The 17,683-nt window shown below is 36.2% G+C and overlaps 1 protein-coding gene across 5 annotated transcripts in view; it reads right to left on the reverse strand.

Annotated features, from left to right (window-relative positions):
• LOC113094563 (heat shock 70 kDa protein 12A-like) overlaps window positions 1–17,245 on the reverse strand; it is a 29,064-nt gene extending 11,819 nt beyond the window's left edge. Inside the window, exons 1-7 of one of the 5 annotated variants that reach the window (XM_026260140.1) lie at window positions 17,159–17,209; window positions 16,830–16,943; window positions 7,127–7,203; window positions 6,824–6,951; window positions 4,061–4,247; window positions 3,505–3,609; window positions 1,907–2,023 (exon numbers count right to left, since the gene is read on the reverse strand). In XM_026260140.1, coding sequence (XP_026115925.1) covers window positions 1,907–2,023; window positions 3,505–3,609; window positions 4,061–4,247; window positions 6,824–6,951; window positions 7,127–7,198 — 609 coding nt within the window. In that variant the 5' untranslated portion in view covers window positions 7,199–7,203; window positions 16,830–16,943; window positions 17,159–17,209. Of the gene's footprint in view, window positions 1–1,906; window positions 2,024–3,504; window positions 3,610–4,060; window positions 4,248–6,823; window positions 6,952–7,126; window positions 7,204–8,829; window positions 8,942–16,829; window positions 16,944–17,082 lie in introns of those variants that run through there. The other 4 variants (XM_026260145.1, XM_026260144.1, XM_026260143.1 and 1 more) reach the window with 4 other exon arrangements.
• Between the last annotated feature and the right edge of the window lie 438 nt (window positions 17,246–17,683).

Consider the following 17,683-nt stretch of genomic DNA (forward strand, 5'->3'; position numbering starts at 1 on the left):
ACCCCAAACCATCCTTAGCCACGTTTCCACTTGCGAGCTTAAACCGGGCGTGCTAGTGCGTGCCAGGGCCAGTCGCATTTCCACTGTCACTTCCGGAGCTTGATTGTGCCTCGCTGGGGCTTCCTCTGGGCCAACGGCCAGGATTTTTTGGCCCAACGAAAACCTTGGGCCAAAGCGGGCCAGCTGGGGCTAGAGGAGGGGTTATGAACAAAGGCGGAGTTTCTCCGCGTCTGGAGAGCGCCAGCGCAGCAGATCATTTTGAAAGATAATAGCTATATAACTTTAGCATTAAAGACTTTTTAAAATCAGTTGAGTTCAAAAATCACTCTTACTCAGCAGCGAGTGTTTGAAATAACTTGATCCGATGTAGATTATAATCACTAAAAAAGGCAGAAATCTTTATAAGCGATGTAAAAGATTATGCACGCTAAACATTAATAACGTTACCATAGTAAACATGGTAAATGCAACCAGGAGAGATCAGACGATACAAGATAATTTTACATCACTTCAAATATGAAGAAAGTGTAAAAATGTAACAAAAAACTACAACATCCAAAAATCAAATCATACACACACACACGCAGTAATGCACACACTCACACACGCTGAGCTGAGAGACACTCTTTGTTTTTTGTGCACTGCAGGGTTTGCTGAGTTATGAGGCGACAGTGTGAGCAGAATGCAGAGAGCGAGAGACAGAGGTGAGGGAATGCAGTGTCCTTTCTTTCTGTTCTCCTGATCCTTTAAACAAAGAGCTGAGTCACTACACACACACACACACACACACACACAAAGAGCTGAGTCACTACACACACACACACACACACACACACACTGAGGCAAGCTTTGCAGGAATTCCCACTGCAGGTATCAGGTGTTGCAAACTCCCCATTCTCCTGATGTTTTCTCTCTTTTCTTGATGTGTATCTATATACAGGTATGTCGCTCACTCGCTCATGGCTTCCCTGCCTCATTTCGTCTTTTCTCTGGATGGAGATGAAAGACGCCGAAGCCACACCCTGCTCTTCCTCTCTTTCCGTCTCTCTCTTCAGTGTGAGAGAATGCACCCCTTTGATGACACTTGTGATCACATCACATTTATATTGGAAACACTAATCTGTCCTGAAGCATCCTAGATAAGATTAAAGCATTACTTACTTGTTAACCAATCATCGCTCAAAAACAAAGCTTTAAACTTTGCTATTTACATGGCAAAATGAAAAGAATAAAATGAATGATCTAAAATTTCTTCACAGAAGAAACTTCTGTATGCCGAATTCTAAAACTCAGTTACATGTGATTAACACTTACATGTAAATATCAGGCGTAAATATATACAACAAAATAAATAAATAAAAAATAAATACAGCTCAAATACATACCCACCCCCAGTCATCCACAGATCCACACACATGCACACAAATCACAATGGTGGCAATTGTGACAGAGACAAAGCTTTAATCAGCTTCACATGTATGGGGTCTCTACGGTGGTCCAATGAAAGAAAATGAAAACAGACAAACAGTGGCTGTATCAAATTAATGAGATCACTGTCTTTCCTATTTCCTTTTCCATTCTCTGTCTTTCTCTCTACACCCTGTATTTCTGTATATCTCATTCCTTTTCTATTTTAGATGGACATGACAGCAGAACAGTGCTCCTTTACCTCCTCCTCTTTCACTAACGCTGGTGGAAGATCATAGCATAACTCAGCGCTGCAGCACCAACACCCACTTTGGATATGTACAACCCATCCTTCAGACTTGTGTGAAAATTACATTCATTGAAAACACATTACACGCATTCTACACAGACCTCTCTCTAATTTCAAAACACAAAGTAGGTGGTTAAAGTGAGATGTGTATGTTTGTGCATATGTGGCTGTGAGCAAGAAATGTTATACCTTATACGATGCCTCTCTCATAAACTGCTTGGCTGGCATTTTCCAGATGGCCGGTACAGTGATGACCCATCTGACGTCAGCATTATCAAAATCTGACCCTGTTTGGTCACTCAGCTCCTGTATCCAAGGACAAAAATCAACTGTTGACACACTGATAAAGTTTGAGGTCAGTATGATAGTTTAAAGAAATTAACACTTATTCACATTAAATTGATTAAAGGGGTCATATGATGCTTTTTTAAAAGATCATTATTTTGTGTATTTGGTGTAATAGAATATGTTGATATGCTTTAATGTTTAAAAAAAAAAAACATTATTGAAACATAGGTTCTCTATGCCCCGCCTCTCTCAAATCCGACAAGCGCAGTCTGCTTTGATTGGCCAACTGACCAAGTGCATTGTGATTGGCCGAACACTGCAAGCACTCTTCAGAAATGTAACACCCCTTTCCATAATCACATCTTCACAGCTTCATCTTTCAAAATAAATGTAATGACAGTTAACAATGTCGTTAGTTTTACAGCACACACACACACACACACACACACACAACCTGATGCGTTTGAACATTCAATAGCAAATCCTTAAACTAACAAAACATACTTCCAGCAGCTGATTCAGAAGTGCCAGATTTTCATAGTAAAGTGAGAATTACCTCCTCTCCTAGATTCACGCAATAAATCCATAAAATGTGTTGCTGTTTTTTGTAACTTGTACAGTAATCTTTAAGATTCCTAAATGTATCTACTTAAGTGTTTTTGCTTTCGCCCTAAATACACACAGCATCTCCTGAAATGGCTGCTTCAACAATAACTGTGGTTACTGAAACCATGCCTTCTTTCTTTTTGCATGAATATTTGGGTGGCATTACGCAAATATTTCCACATAGTGATGTAGACGTGGGGGCGCATTTGAATGAGCCATTTTAGGAGGCGAAGTCTTAACTTTGATAAAGAACATCTCTTTGGATTAGAGACTTTAGTCTTTGCAATTTTACAAATCTTCTTCATGCACCAAGAGCTTGTAACACTCCAGAGAGAAAGGAAAAATTTTAATCTCATCATATGACCCCATTAAATGACAATAAAGACATTTAAAATGTTACAAAAGATTGTCTATCAAATGCTGTTTGAACTTTCTATTCAAAGAATCCTAAAATAAAATGTATGTTTCCACAAACATATTTTTGACAATAATAATAATTTAGAACAAAAATAAGGAAAATGCTTCTTGAGCACCAAATCACCATATTAGAATGATTTCTGAAGGATCAAGTGACAGTGAAGACTGAAGTAATGGATGCTGAAAATCCAGCTTTACTATCTAAGGAAACAGATTACATAAAAAAATAAAATAAAATAGAAAATAGTTACATGAACATTTTATATTTACTATATCATATTTCACATATTACTGTTCTAATGTAAAACTGTAAACTGTCCAAAAATCTAGCATTAATAGACATAAGAGACTTCTTTCAAGAATAAAAAAAATATCTTATGAACCCCAAACTTCTGAATGGTAGAGTGCATTTTAGAATTATGTAAGTAGGCCGGTTTTAACTGAATGTCCAGGATGATAATGGTACTAAAACATACCTTAAGTGCCTGCTCCTTAAAAAAGGCCAGAGCATAAGCAAAAATATCCAGAGCTTTCACCTTTTTCCCATTGGCCGCATCTAAATCTGTACCAATGGATAGATTCTGAAGAAGACAAAATGATAATAACACCCCTCAGAAACAAGAAAGAGCATGACATCTCATTTAAAATGTATTTATAAACTTGATAGACTTGATCGACTTATCACCTTATTCCCAGTGAGGAAAATATACTCTAGTCTATCTAGTTTAGAGATTTATGTTAAATGTAATAAATTAGATAAATCATTAACAGTTTAATTCAGTTTCATGAAGCTTTGATTGGTTAACCTGTTAGTTACGAGTTTTTCGTTTGCTTGCAGTAATTGTTAGGTATGTTACCCAGTAGCAATGATTTTTGCAGTATCAGGCATGAAGCATATTTTAGAGAAGTCCATGTCCTCATTCTTAGTCAGTAATTTCCTTAACACGTAAATCTGCTGGGAAATTAACACGTAAATTTCCCCTCAGGTCCAACAACATCAAAAAAATCCTTATTGTATGAGTAAGTCCTTACTGCAGTGGTGTGGAGTTTCATTTTAAACTTCTCCAGGTAGAGCCATTGCTTAGACTCAGTTGGATCCAGGTCATGGTAAAAATCTCGGGCTGCATAACCAAAACTGTGGAACTTCCTGTCTGGGGTCAGAAGAATGGTGGTGGGCGTCTTCTGATTGTATACACCTGGGTCCCCACCCTCCCAGCGCCTAGCAACAAAGGGAAATCAACCAATGGGAGAGTGAGTTTTACAAACATCTAAAGTAATCAGGAAATAATTCCACTGGGCAGAATGTGGAGATGCTATAGCTTTTCACCTCTTCTCCTGATTAGGAGAGACCTAAAATATCACCCAACAGAGCATCCTCATCCTCATTATCCATATCAAGGCAGTCATAAAACCAGCACAAGCGCGGCACAGAGACAGAGGTATTTAAAATATTCATGGGCTTTTACTTCCAGGACGATGCACAGAACAAGCAGACTGACTGTCTGAGCTGACATAGAGCGAAGCACATATGCCAAAATTTTCATAATAGAGAACTGACATCATATACATCCTGTGATTTCATAGATCCACTAAAATTATACTGAGAACAACCAGTAAAATGTATTGAAAGAATGACAACGTAACTCTTCAGAAATGGAAAAGGTTAATTCTGAGGAATGGATATATGTTTGCTGCTTGGTTTGATATTTCATTATGTAATGAACTAAAATTGAATCATATTAAATCATATTCAATAAAACAAAACAAAAAAATTATAATAAAAATTGTAATAGACCAAAATAATGAATTCTGAAACTGAAACATTATGGACTATGTAAACAACAACAACAAAAAATTACTAATGAATTCTGTGGAATCCCTTCATCTTTCTCAAAGCAGCTGTCTTCTTGAATCTAAACCGATTAGTAAAAGAGTTTTGTGAGTTTTTTAAAGGGAAGATGTGTTTATGTAAAGATTAAGGGACTAGACAACCAGTCCACCCCAAATAATCTCAAAGGAATTTTTTTTGTGTGTGTTGGGTGTGTAAATCTCTAGCAGGAGACAAACCACAATTTGAATTAACCATACTGAACAAGTGCACTTGTCTTTCAAGAGAAGGGCAACCTCTCACACTACAGTGTTGATTCAATCATGATCCTATATGTGACTGTGGTCTTAAGTGTCACTTTTTCACAATTGAGGATAAGATAATATTTGTCCGAGATACAACTATTTGAAAATGTGGAATCTAGAATGTTTATTTACACTTACACTCAAACTTTCATCTTTTATTCAAAATGTGAACATACAGTATATAGTGAGGTGACTGTCTATAGATGTACATGTGCCTGTACTTGTGCTGTTTAACAAATAATCGTATTTCTAACTTTCAAAATGAGTCTGATGCCTAAAATTAAGCCCACATGCCTGTTTGGGCGGGAAACACGTAGCTGGATCTGCCCAACAGGTACTCTGGAGAACTGACCTTAGGGTCAAAGGTCACATGACCAAGTAACAGAGCAGCTGTAGGTTTATCCTATTATAAAACACACACAGACACACACTAATGTTAGACAGTTCGATATAGGGTGGGTGACATACTGGAAGACACGATTAACCGGTAGAAATTTGTCACCTGGCAGAGATGTTTTACTATCATCTCTATCGTGGTTACATGCTCATGTGACGTTACTGTGCTACATAGTCATGAAAACTTAAAAAAAGTAATTTAAAGCAGTTGAAATGCAATCAACAGCAAAAGAGAACTCATTTCGCTACATGCACGCGCTGTCTAATTCTATGAAGATGGTGCTCATAGAACACAGGAGTATTGAACAGAGTTATTTGAATTTATAGGCCTTAAATGATTAAATACACACACTTTTATGTGTCAAAATGCCCATCTTTTGCAAGTGTCCTCGTAAACACAGTAGGTCTTAAGTGAAAGCAAACAGCTGAGAAAGAAAACACATGTGGAAACGAGTCAGCTCTTAAAGTGATAGCAGTGTCTGTCATTTACATTAAACAAAAAAAGAGAAAATCTCTCACTACTATTGACTAAATCACTTTTGTAACTTTATCAAGAAAAAAATACATATTTAATTTACACAGTGAAGGATATGCACTGTTTCTATACAATTGACTTTGTAAAATGTAGTACAGTTTGTAGCATTTCTTATTTATTTGTTTTACTATCATCTTTTTTCAGTGAGTTTTTTTTTCTTTTTTTGAATTCAGGCTTGAGTTCATTTTTAGCTAAATTGACACTGGTGACAAGAATCATCAAATCAATTTCTATGGTACCAAAATAAATTATATAAAAAAGACCTTATTTAAATCAAAAATAACTATATTGTGGTATATATCGTTACCATGAAACAAAATTACTCAAATTGTGATATAAGATTTTGGTCAAATGCCTACCCCTATTTCGGACCAGTACATACACAGTGGGACTGTATATTTCTAATAATTTTTAACGGGGCATCTTAGTGCCCAGAAAGAAAGACGCCTGTGTGTTTGACTGAAATAGAAACATGACCATCTATAGACATTCAAATTAATGTGTACAGAAGAGTGGAGAGTCTATACAGAGTAACTAAATTACTTTTAAAATTATATAATTATTAATAAAATTTTATTATTTATTTTAAGAAACAAAAAAAAACTAAAAAAAGGAAAAATTATACTTTTACAAGTATATACTTAATTATAATATTTTAGATTTTATTTAAATTTTTAATTTATTTATTATTTCTTCACAATAAAATCACACGCAAAAAAAAAAAGTCTCACCTCATAGTGTAAATGAACTCTGGTTCATTAGTGAAGGCATATGCGTACCCACTGGAGGTGGTGCCAAAGTCGATGGCCACCACCACCACATAGGGGTGTCTCGTAGGCTCATTTTCTTCAGAGACCTTCTGAAGAAAAATGAGGGATATAGAAAGAGGAAGAGAGTATATTTCAAGTATTAAATTGTTGCATGAAATTGCAGCTCAGTGTAAATAAGAAGTTCCATTAAGGCCAGATTTGCACACTGGACATTTCCTTCATGTAATGGGTGACGTCATGCTGGCAATAAAAAGCAGCGCTCACCAGTATGTGTGTGGGGGAAAGAGGCGTGATGCCTGGGTCGCCCATACTCTTGGCTGGAGATGGAGTGGCCATTGCATCTGCAAAGAAAGAAAGAACAGTGAGAAACCAAACATTAAAACTACAAAGACAAAAATACAGACATGTTAGTAATTTTGCTTATATAGCTTGGTAATACTAATAAATTCAATGTTTTAACAACATTTTTGTTTTCCTTTGTACAATTGTCGGTTTTATGTTGGGTCTCTAGTAACAGGACGAATCTGAAAATGTGTTTTTTTTCCTAAAGAAACACAGTTACAATACATTCTTGTAAATAAACACCTCACCAATGCATACTGAACTTCAGAAACACTCTCAAAATCCATTTAAATGGCGTCAAAAGCACTCTAGGGTTCAGTTTGATGGTCACAGATGGAGAACAGGCCTAAGTGGCACCATCAATGGTGATTCTTCACTAGAAATTATTTTCAGTGAGAACGACACTTAAAAGCATCAATTAATGTTCAACGAATTTGTCTAAAAGACCATTCATTTGGCCATACTTTTTTTTTTGTTATAACATCGCTTATGTATAACATTTTACATTATTTGGTCATAAAATCATCAAATCCTTTAGAGCTTTAGACCACTACAGCAACAGCTGCTCCCCTTCACACTGACATTTGAATCGAATTAGAGGTTGTTTTTGTCCATTCCCGTCGTCCTCATTAGCCGGGCCTAATAGCTTTACTAAAACACTCAGATGCTGAGCACCCTGAACGCTAAACGAGCGTCTGGGTTCCTTGCTCCACGGGACGCCACGTTTTTCTGAGCGTTCATCCTTTTTTTACCCGCCTTTACCCCATACTGAGCGGTGGAGTGAACAGAATGAGCATGGTGCTCTTCAGCGAGTAATTATGGGTTGAGTGACTGGCTACCTGCGGCTCGCTCTTCATTTCAACCACTCACCACATACAAGCGCTCCAGCTACCGAGATTGATTTGAAAATGGGACAATGGAACATCAAAATCAATATCGATGGAGTAAAATGATTGTCTATAATGATAAATGCTCATAAGTGAACTGTCATTCAGAACACACTTGACCATCTTTTTATAGTTTTCTGCGAATGGATTTGCGGTTTAAAGGAACTTATGTTTGTTTACATGGCAACATGGCTCACTGTATGGGGACTTCATTATAACACATTAAAGTTGCGTGAGGGTAACTACTCGACGTCAGTGGCGACCGTTTCCCTTGCGGCTGATTGAGTTCTACTTGATTAGGACTGTGATTGTGTTTTGTATGTGTGTGTGTGTTGTGTGTATTACACAGCTTTTCACTGAGGCTCTTCAAGTCAAAACAGAGAATCCAAACATGTATAGGAATTGGAAAGCAGAAAATGGGCATAAATGGTGGAAAATTACTTGCATTATGGCCAGAGTGCGGAACAGACCAATTCCTTTAATTTCCCTGCTGTTTTAAAGACTCATAAACACACGAGCATGACAGTGTTTTTATCTGCAGTCTGGCCTGACCTGAAAAAGTGTGCCACCAATTATTGTCAACAAGAGAAAAACACACACACACACACACACACACACACACACACACCCCTTCTTTTACTCAGAATTGGCTCACATAATGAAATTGTTTTAACACAATATCTACACAATAAACATGAAATATAGTATAAGATAAAAGAAAAATGTTTTCTCAGATACCTTGTCAGATACATTATTATTATTGGGCAAAAACTTGACTCATTTGCTTGGCAGTTTTTTTTTTGCAAAACTTCAAATCCAGCTCACATCTAAGGTTTCTGAAAACATTGAAAACAGAAGGACACTGTCAATAAGGCAATCATACTATTACATATGCGTTGATCCAAGCAGCGAAAATAAATAGAAATCACAGAGAGAACGAGAGATAGAGTATCCTGTTTTCACCCCTCCTCTCATCCACATGAGAAAGGGAGTAAACGAACGGGTGGTCAAGCTCCATTCTGGAATGTTATAAAAAATTCTGACAGGAAGCAGGAAGAGTCAGAGGTCATACCTCCTCTGTGGAATTACAAATTCAGAGGAATTCCAAGAAACTCAGTAGACAGAAACAATAGAGCTAAGAAACATATGGACCACTGACATGCACAGACAAAAGTGGATTTAAGTCTGGAATCAATTATCTATCAAATATGCAACACTGATATATTGGAATCAAAGTTAACAGAGACAATCAGAGATCTGAGATATTTGAAATACAATCAATCAATGTCAGCCAATGGCACTTTCCTATTTATTAATTGTATTATTTTTATAATTATTATTGATAATTGCATATACAAAAAAAAGGAAGTTTAAGTTTCAAAAAGCATTCCTCCTTTTCTTTTTTCCACCACTGTTTTTTTTCCAAAAAACAGATATTAATGTACTGTAGAATGACTATATGTCTGAAAATGCAGGACAAAAGAAAGAACGTTAGAAAACATCTCCTCTTTAGAAGATCAAACTACAAGTGCCTTCAATCCAGTTAATGATTTTATTCCATTACACACAGAGAAAGGACAAGACAATCCCATCTGTAAAATATTACAAATCTGGATAACGCATAGAGTTTTGTTCTATTTTGAATTATTATAATAGTAGTAATGTTAAATTAAAGCTCACCATGCCTGAGACAAATGGCCTGTAACTTTTGGTTTGAATGTTTTCCAAAATGTAGATACAGAAAAAAGAATTTCCTGGTAGGCGAAACCAAAACAAAAAGGGAAAAGGGAAAACATAAAATGTATGGCTATCTCAAGCTGTAAAACAAGTGTTTTTGATCAATTTAATTAGATTGTATTTCTCAATAGAACTTTCCATGAATGTACACATTACAGTCTAAAGCTGATTTTAGGCCAAAGCTAAACACACTGAGCTCAGTTATATACTCCAGCTAAACAAAATCCGTATCAAAGTGGGGCCACTAACAGGGCAGGACTGCTCCAGTTCACGTGTATATGAAGGTCCGTTGAGATACACAGCACTATAAATGCCAAAAACCGAACACAGTCGGCATTCCTCTCGCTCACACTGACTGTCTCCAGCTGGCCCTGTTCACTCACAAACAAACACTCAATACAATAATAAACACACACATTCATACACAAGCACACATCCCACACACAGTGGGTGAGAGAAGCTGGGCAACAGCTGTGACTGCTGCAATGTTATTAGTTTCTCTGGGTTAGGGTTATAAACTTTAGCAGAGACACTCGCGCTTTCTTCATAGGAAAACAATGCACACCATTTAAGATTTTTTTAAACACACTAATATTACAATTCTGCTTGATACCTACCCACACATTGCTAATAACTTCACACTGTGGCCATGAAACAGCTGAAATTTAAATTCTGTAATATTTATTCAAAATAAATAAATAATGATTTAAAATATGTTATTTTAAATGCTGCAAGTGAACCTAAACATCACAATGCTATAATATACATAACGGAAAATGGATAGTTATCTTAAAGTAAGATTACATTAAACAGAGTTATTAGATTTTCAATAATATGGAAGATCAACTTTAAGTGAGTTGATGAGCTGATTCTGTTTGATATGGGACATAATGATCTGAGAGTGTTAGATTCAGGCTAAATAATAAGAAAGAATGTGTCTGTAGGAGTTCCTCTCATCTCATAACGCTGGAATGTGAAGTTTGGAGAAAAATGAGAGGGTTCGGAGAGTGCAGAAAACTCCTATTACCTTGCCAAAGATGGAGCAGTCGAGTGTTTCGACATCTGCATCTAGGCCTACAACTCCGTCACACCCCTAAACCGCAAGCCATAAATCTTAAATAGCATTACAAGTGCTTTTAAGACTGTTTAGAGGGGCATATGACGCATCATCTCATCCCAACAGTCTCCTCCCAAATCAATACCAGTGCCCCACTACCTCAGAGACACATGATACATAATGAGAAGAGCAGAAAGATATAAAGCATTGATTTTTGCTGAACTGAATAGAGCTTGAACCAGCAGTCATCTACACAACAGAGCAGCTTTCTCTTTGCAATGTTATACTAATAAAGTCGAGAAATCAGAGTCTCCTGTGAACTCAGCAAGATTCAGTATCTTACCAAACCTGCACTTTCGTACAAAGGGGAGGAATACATAAAATAGAAAAAGAAAACATATATAGTAAAGAATAAACATAAAGAGACATTAATGGAATGCCATAATGACCAGCTAAGACCAGCAAACTAGCTTAGGCTGGTTTAGGATGCTTTTTTCAGGAGGGATAGTTACTTAACCATAGCTATTACAAGCATAGCAAATGGAATTTTGTTAATGAAAAAAGAACACTTACTAAAAAATTGTTACCATCATGGAAACTGAGTTAATATTAACCTTTCTGAATGAAGGTGAATGCATTGGCCAATGTACCCTGGGAGAACACAGACGGTTTAAACTGTTAAACGTGACTACTAACGAATACTAAAGAAAGAATGTCTTTTGAAAGGAAGTTGAAAGTCTCTGTATTTATATGTATACTCATTTGCTTGTGTCTCTGAAAGGAAATTCTAAAAATGGTCTCTTGGACAGCCTGATTACAGCTGCAGCATCAAAGCATAAGGAAAACCTCTCAAACTCAAACAATCACAAATGACACAATCCACAGTAAATGGTCAATCAGCAACTTTCAAAAGACCATGAGGTTGCTTGAAAATCATTTTGTTCAGTGAATGTTTCCCATTCCAAAAACGTTAAGCTCTACATCTGTGACAATCTGTCAATCACCATGAAAATCATTTTGATTCATTTGAAAGACTAAAAAGTGACATTATACATTAACTCAAGACTTGCATGATGACATTGCTTACTAATCTTTATGTTATTCCAAACCTGTATGACTTTCTTTTACTGTGCAACATAAAAGAAGAATTAATTTAGGTCCATCCATACAATGGAAGTCAATGGTAATGGCAACTCTTTGTTGTAATGCCAACTCTTCAGTGTTCCACTGAAGAAAGAAAGTCATACAAGTTTTGAACAACGTGAGGGTAAGTGAACAATTTAACTTTTTTTTTTCTGAACTGTCCCTTTACAGATCTTAACTTAGGCCTATTTCCATACAAATAAATAGTTTAGATTCCTGCAGTCATGCTCTGAAATTCAGGTTAAACTCAGCATTGTACACTTGAAGTACATGCTTCCCTGTAATCCCACTATATAAACTACTAATATATATATATATATATATATATATATATATATATATATATATATATCCATTTATCTCCCCCATTGCCCTTGAGAGTCAATGCCAGACACAGCTTGACTGGATTATTATTTCTCTCCATGCTGGTGGGGTCAGATTCCTCACACAGTGCTGTCAAGCCCACAGGGAATTATTGGCGGCATGTACTGTAAATGCTTCTTTTCATGCCCACCCTTGTTCAGAACGCTACAAAAATAAGACCACATTTTCACATGAATGCTGTCTGGTTTGAGGCAGCACAAATGTGTCACTAACAGTCTGTAATCTGGCAAAACACATCAATGTCTTTTTCTATCCAAACTGAAGATGTCTACAATCTATGAGTAACATCTGTGTGGCTGGCCACACCATCTCTCCATATACTACTGAAAGGAGTATATGAATTATTCAAAGAAATGTGAAATTATTCAAACCCTCTCCAAAGCAAAGTATACCACCAGCACAATGCACGACAGACCTAGTAACTCTCTAAGCAACAGTCAAGATAAGGATCAGAACTGAAAAAAAAAACAAAAAAAAACTAATTTGCTCATGCAGGTTGCACAACACAAAAAAACATCTGCCCTTTTCATGTCTGAAACAAAGATATCAGAAAGTGCTGAGTTCCCTGTTGAGGGGATATACTGTATATTTGTATATTTCCTATTGTTGCATCCTATTTAGAAATAGGTTTAGCAGACTCGTCAACAGTGACTATATTAACTCAGGGTCTCTTCTATATCAAATTAATTCTAACAAAGTGTTTATTGTGTTATGATGCTTTGCACATTTTCACAGCTACTTCTGTATTTAAAGTTTGGTTTGATTTCAAAGATATAACAGCCACAATTAATTATGGTTAGAATTTAATTTAATTCTATTATTTGCTGTTATATATTCTTATATAAATTATGTGCTGTTATATACACTACTGTTTAAAGGTTTGATTTTAAAAATATTTTGGATGCATTGTTACAAATATATCAATACAAATATATCAATATATATATATATATATATATGAAGAGTTCAGATGCAAAAGCCTCTAAATGCCATCTGAAATTATCATCTAAAATTAGGATTTTTATCAAGCTCCTATATTTATGTTCAGTTATTTCACTTTAATAGCCTGGAAAAGAACCTGCACATTGCCATTAAAGTAAAATGACTCAACCTAAGCATAGGAGCTTGACAAAAATCCTAATTTTAGATGAAAATTTCAGATGGCATTTAGAGGCTTTTGCATCTGAACTCTTCATATATATATATATATATATATATATATATATATATATATATATATATATATATATATATATATATATATATATATATATTAACAAAATATATTTTAACAAAATTTACTGAGTTGAATATCACAGATGTACAGCATATGAATGTGCTGGGTGGAGTCTGCTTGGCCTGACTGACTGTCTCTTGGCAGACACATATTTTGTAAACGAAAGCTTGACTGTGCATAAAGGGTGCTAAAAAGTTCTTTATTTTCAGTTGTAAGGCTTCAAATGGGTTTTTAACATAACACTACCACGTGTATGGTCAGTTGACATTTAAACTGTCCCTACTCACCCTTCTACAACCTTCAACTTTCCTTTCAAAACCGAGACAACCGCAGCGAAAGCCTATACCATGACGTAATGCCAGAATGGAATTTTTGAGCTTTTGTGAGTGTCGTAGCAGGCTTCCAAAACTCTACATCATTCACACCATGATTTTCAACTACATAGAAAAAAAGACCGCTTTCTGTCCCATCTGCACGTTTTCCTGCCTCGACAAACCTTGCATTTTACTCACTGAACACATGATGGAATACAGAAAATACTGCACTGGTTAATAAAATTCACATGCATTTTTAGATCTAGCAAAAACAAATTCACATTTTTGTGCATGAAGTAAAGTGAATGATATAATTTGCTCATTTATTTCTAAAAAGACACCATCTCTACATTTTCTCTCCTCAGCCATGTGTTTTAGTTATTAAAACAGATGTGGATCCACATCACATCTTGTGGCCATACCCTGACAGTGGACATTATCTCCACTCTCTTGGTCACGTCATACTGCTGAGTCCAGAGTAACAGGGTTTCTGGGTCTGCATGTGTTAGTTTGTGTATGTTTGTTTGTTAATCATCTGTGTATTTGGCGATTTGTGGGTGTGTTTGCATGCATGAATTCTGAAGACAAACATGATACCCCATATCCCATCCATGCTGACTAAGCAGTCCTGCCCCAACCACAACTGTTTAACATCCAACCACCTTCAGCATTGCAGTCAGCCTCACTGTACTCCAAAGGACATGCTATTGTGTGGTATGTGATCACAAACCTGGTTGATTCATAGATTCAAAATAGTTTTTCAAATGATTTTTTTAGCAGTGTGATTTTAGTATCATTAAAATACTATTATAGTTTTTGTTTTTATATTTTCAGTTTTCATTTTAAAGTTTTAGCTATTTTGATGTTTTTGTCATTTTTTTGTAGCTTTTGTTCATATATTTATGTGTGTGTGTGTGTGTGTTTGTGTACACAGTTTTTATTAATTTTATTTTATTTAAATTAATTTTTATGTCAGTTTTAGTTTTAGTTATTTTAGTAAACAAAGTTTAACTACAATAGAAAAATACTGCCTTTTTATATTTACCGTAATTTCTTTATACTTTTTAATAATTTATTTCAGTTAACATTTATTTTATTTCAAATAACAAAATAGGTTTTCATTTTAGTTTCAGTTTTAGCACAATACTACAATAACCCTGATTAATGGGGTATGTTTAAGAAAAACAACTTGTACAGTGAACAATGCATCAAATTCAGAAAATAGTATATTCATAGAACTCCATTAAAATGAAAATACATCAAGAATACATCTAAAGTCTGAAAGCCATGTTTGTTTACATAAGGCCTGAGCATGAACAATTCACGACTACCCATCCAATAAACCATTTCTGGGTCTAGTCTTCTCTTCTGTACCCGCCTACATGTGCTACCTATGAGGCCTTTTCCCCTTTCCTCAAACAATGACTGCTTTATACTCAAGGCCCGAAGTACCACCGTGGGAATGTGCTGAGGGGGAGGACATTTTTTATTCTGCTATTGACACCCTAACCAGAGGCTGGCGACGCAAAGGTTAAAACTGCTACATACAAGTACTCAAGGCAGTTGGTGTGGAAAAATTGTCAATTTAAGGACAGTATGGAGTTAATTTGCACATTTTAACAATTGGTCCAAAAAACATTTGGCAGCAAGTTTAATCTTCCCATGTAAATCTTCTGGCGAGGTGCAATTAGCACATCAGTGCCAGATCTGCAACATCCTGATCTATTAAAGTGCCCCTATTATGGATTTTGAATATGACTTATCTGCAGTGTGTAACACAGCTATAAGTGAATGAAAACACACTCCAAAGTCCAAACCTATAGGCCAGGACTTCCCCATGCAAGCAAGCATGTCAAGCCTGTTGTTGGGGACTCCAAAAAACAATACCTTTCATAACCTATAATAGGGACGTTCACTGTCCCACTTATTTCAGCGAATCGATTCTTCTTTTAGAAGAACGGTTCAAAATTTTTTTTATTTTTTAGAACGGTTCATAAATGATTCAGTGATACAGCCATGTAACTGCGATCAGCGATGTAACTGCGTCACCACGTGGTCTCTGACATCCCGGCGTGGACTATATGATCTAAATCTCTTCAGGTATAATGCTGTTTATTTGAAAACGTAGTCATTTAGAACCAAATAAATAATTTGGATCTCTTGGCGGATTTTTTGCACGTTTTAAAAAGAAGCTTTAACTTTCATATGGTATGTGTATCAATAAAATTGTCACACAATCAAGTCAATATAGGCTACGTTTAGAACGTTTTATTCATAACTTTGCAGCTCTTCGGCTAATCTTAACTTTTTCGATCCTTTCGCTCACACGGTTCAATTGATTCTTGGTTCATAGCGAATCGGTTCTCGGTTCAGCGAGTTGACTCGGCATGTGCTCGGATCTATCTAGTGCGATTTATAGCAACAAACCAACGATTGTGAAGCAGTGTTCTGACGATTTGTGCTACCCTGATATATTTTGCTACCTCCCATTAAAACAAATGGTAGCATAATTCGATAGCGAAAAATGCTACCTACCAGATTTTGCTTCCAGCATGATATTATTAGGTGCGGTACACCTACCCCAAACCTAAACCTAACCTTACAGTAGGATAAATACAGTGTCGGTAGCATAATCTGATAGGTAGCATTATTCGTCAGATCACCGGTTCAACAAGAATTATTCATTCACGATTGGTTCGAAAAGACGCCAATGTCGTAAAGATATTACGCATCCCTCTCTCTGAATATCACCTTGACGCCGTCTAATGATGTCTACCACACCAACAACATCTGGAAAACCATGCGCATGATGACTATACAGATGTTGTTTCTGTGTCAGAGATGCGCCCCTCCTGAATCACATTACCTCGCTTCAGCAGTCAAACTGGAGTCCTTCCTAAAGCACCGACAGCAGCAGTAGTAGGCTAGCCTCGTGCTCATTTACCTTGCAATACGCAGAACTGTCAGAAACACGCCAGACCTTCAAACAAGCAAAATACACATCCGCGCTACTGTAGGAAATGCTGTTTTGATCCCAAAGCCATGCTGTAGGATAAACAATCGCATTATAATAAATTTATCAGCAGTACGATTATTCCGTATCAAAACGAGGAAATTACCGTTATGTTTAATATGTGTTATGGACGTATATTTCAGCACTGTGGTGTGTTTGGTTCGGTGGTCGAGGAGCCCTACCTCGTTCCAGCTTCACCTGGGATGATGATGATAGAGCGCGCAGACTTTTGCTGCAATGACTCAACGCTCCCAGGAGCGAGACCACGTGACCCAACTCTGCACCCCTTCTATCTCAGTCATCCAAATCTACACTGCGCTTTTAAAGTCAGATACAGTTTAATGCCATGGTAGTCGTGAAGGGATAAAATCCCGTACAAGATTAATAATTTTCTTGAGATGGAATATAATATTTAGATCCAGTAAACGTGCTTTCCAGGTATAGGCTACACTGTAGAAAATGTCAAAACTTACTGGAAACTGGTTGCCAGAACATAATAGTAAAATGACACCAGTGTTACCTAATTAAATCATATAACGTCCCATTTTAACAACGATTCATCATGAAAAATATTGTTATATAAATTTAGATATATAAATGTACATTTTTGTAAAATATTATTTTAACTTAGGCCTATATGGGAACTTACCAATTTTTACTGTAGTAACCTATTTTTATATTATTTCCCCGTTAAAATTTACATATTA

The sequence above is a fragment of the Carassius auratus genome, unplaced genomic scaffold (assembly GCF_003368295.1).
Source record: "Carassius auratus strain Wakin unplaced genomic scaffold, ASM336829v1 scaf_tig00215410, whole genome shotgun sequence".
NCBI classification, from domain to species: Eukaryota; Metazoa; Chordata; class Actinopteri; order Cypriniformes; family Cyprinidae; genus Carassius; species Carassius auratus.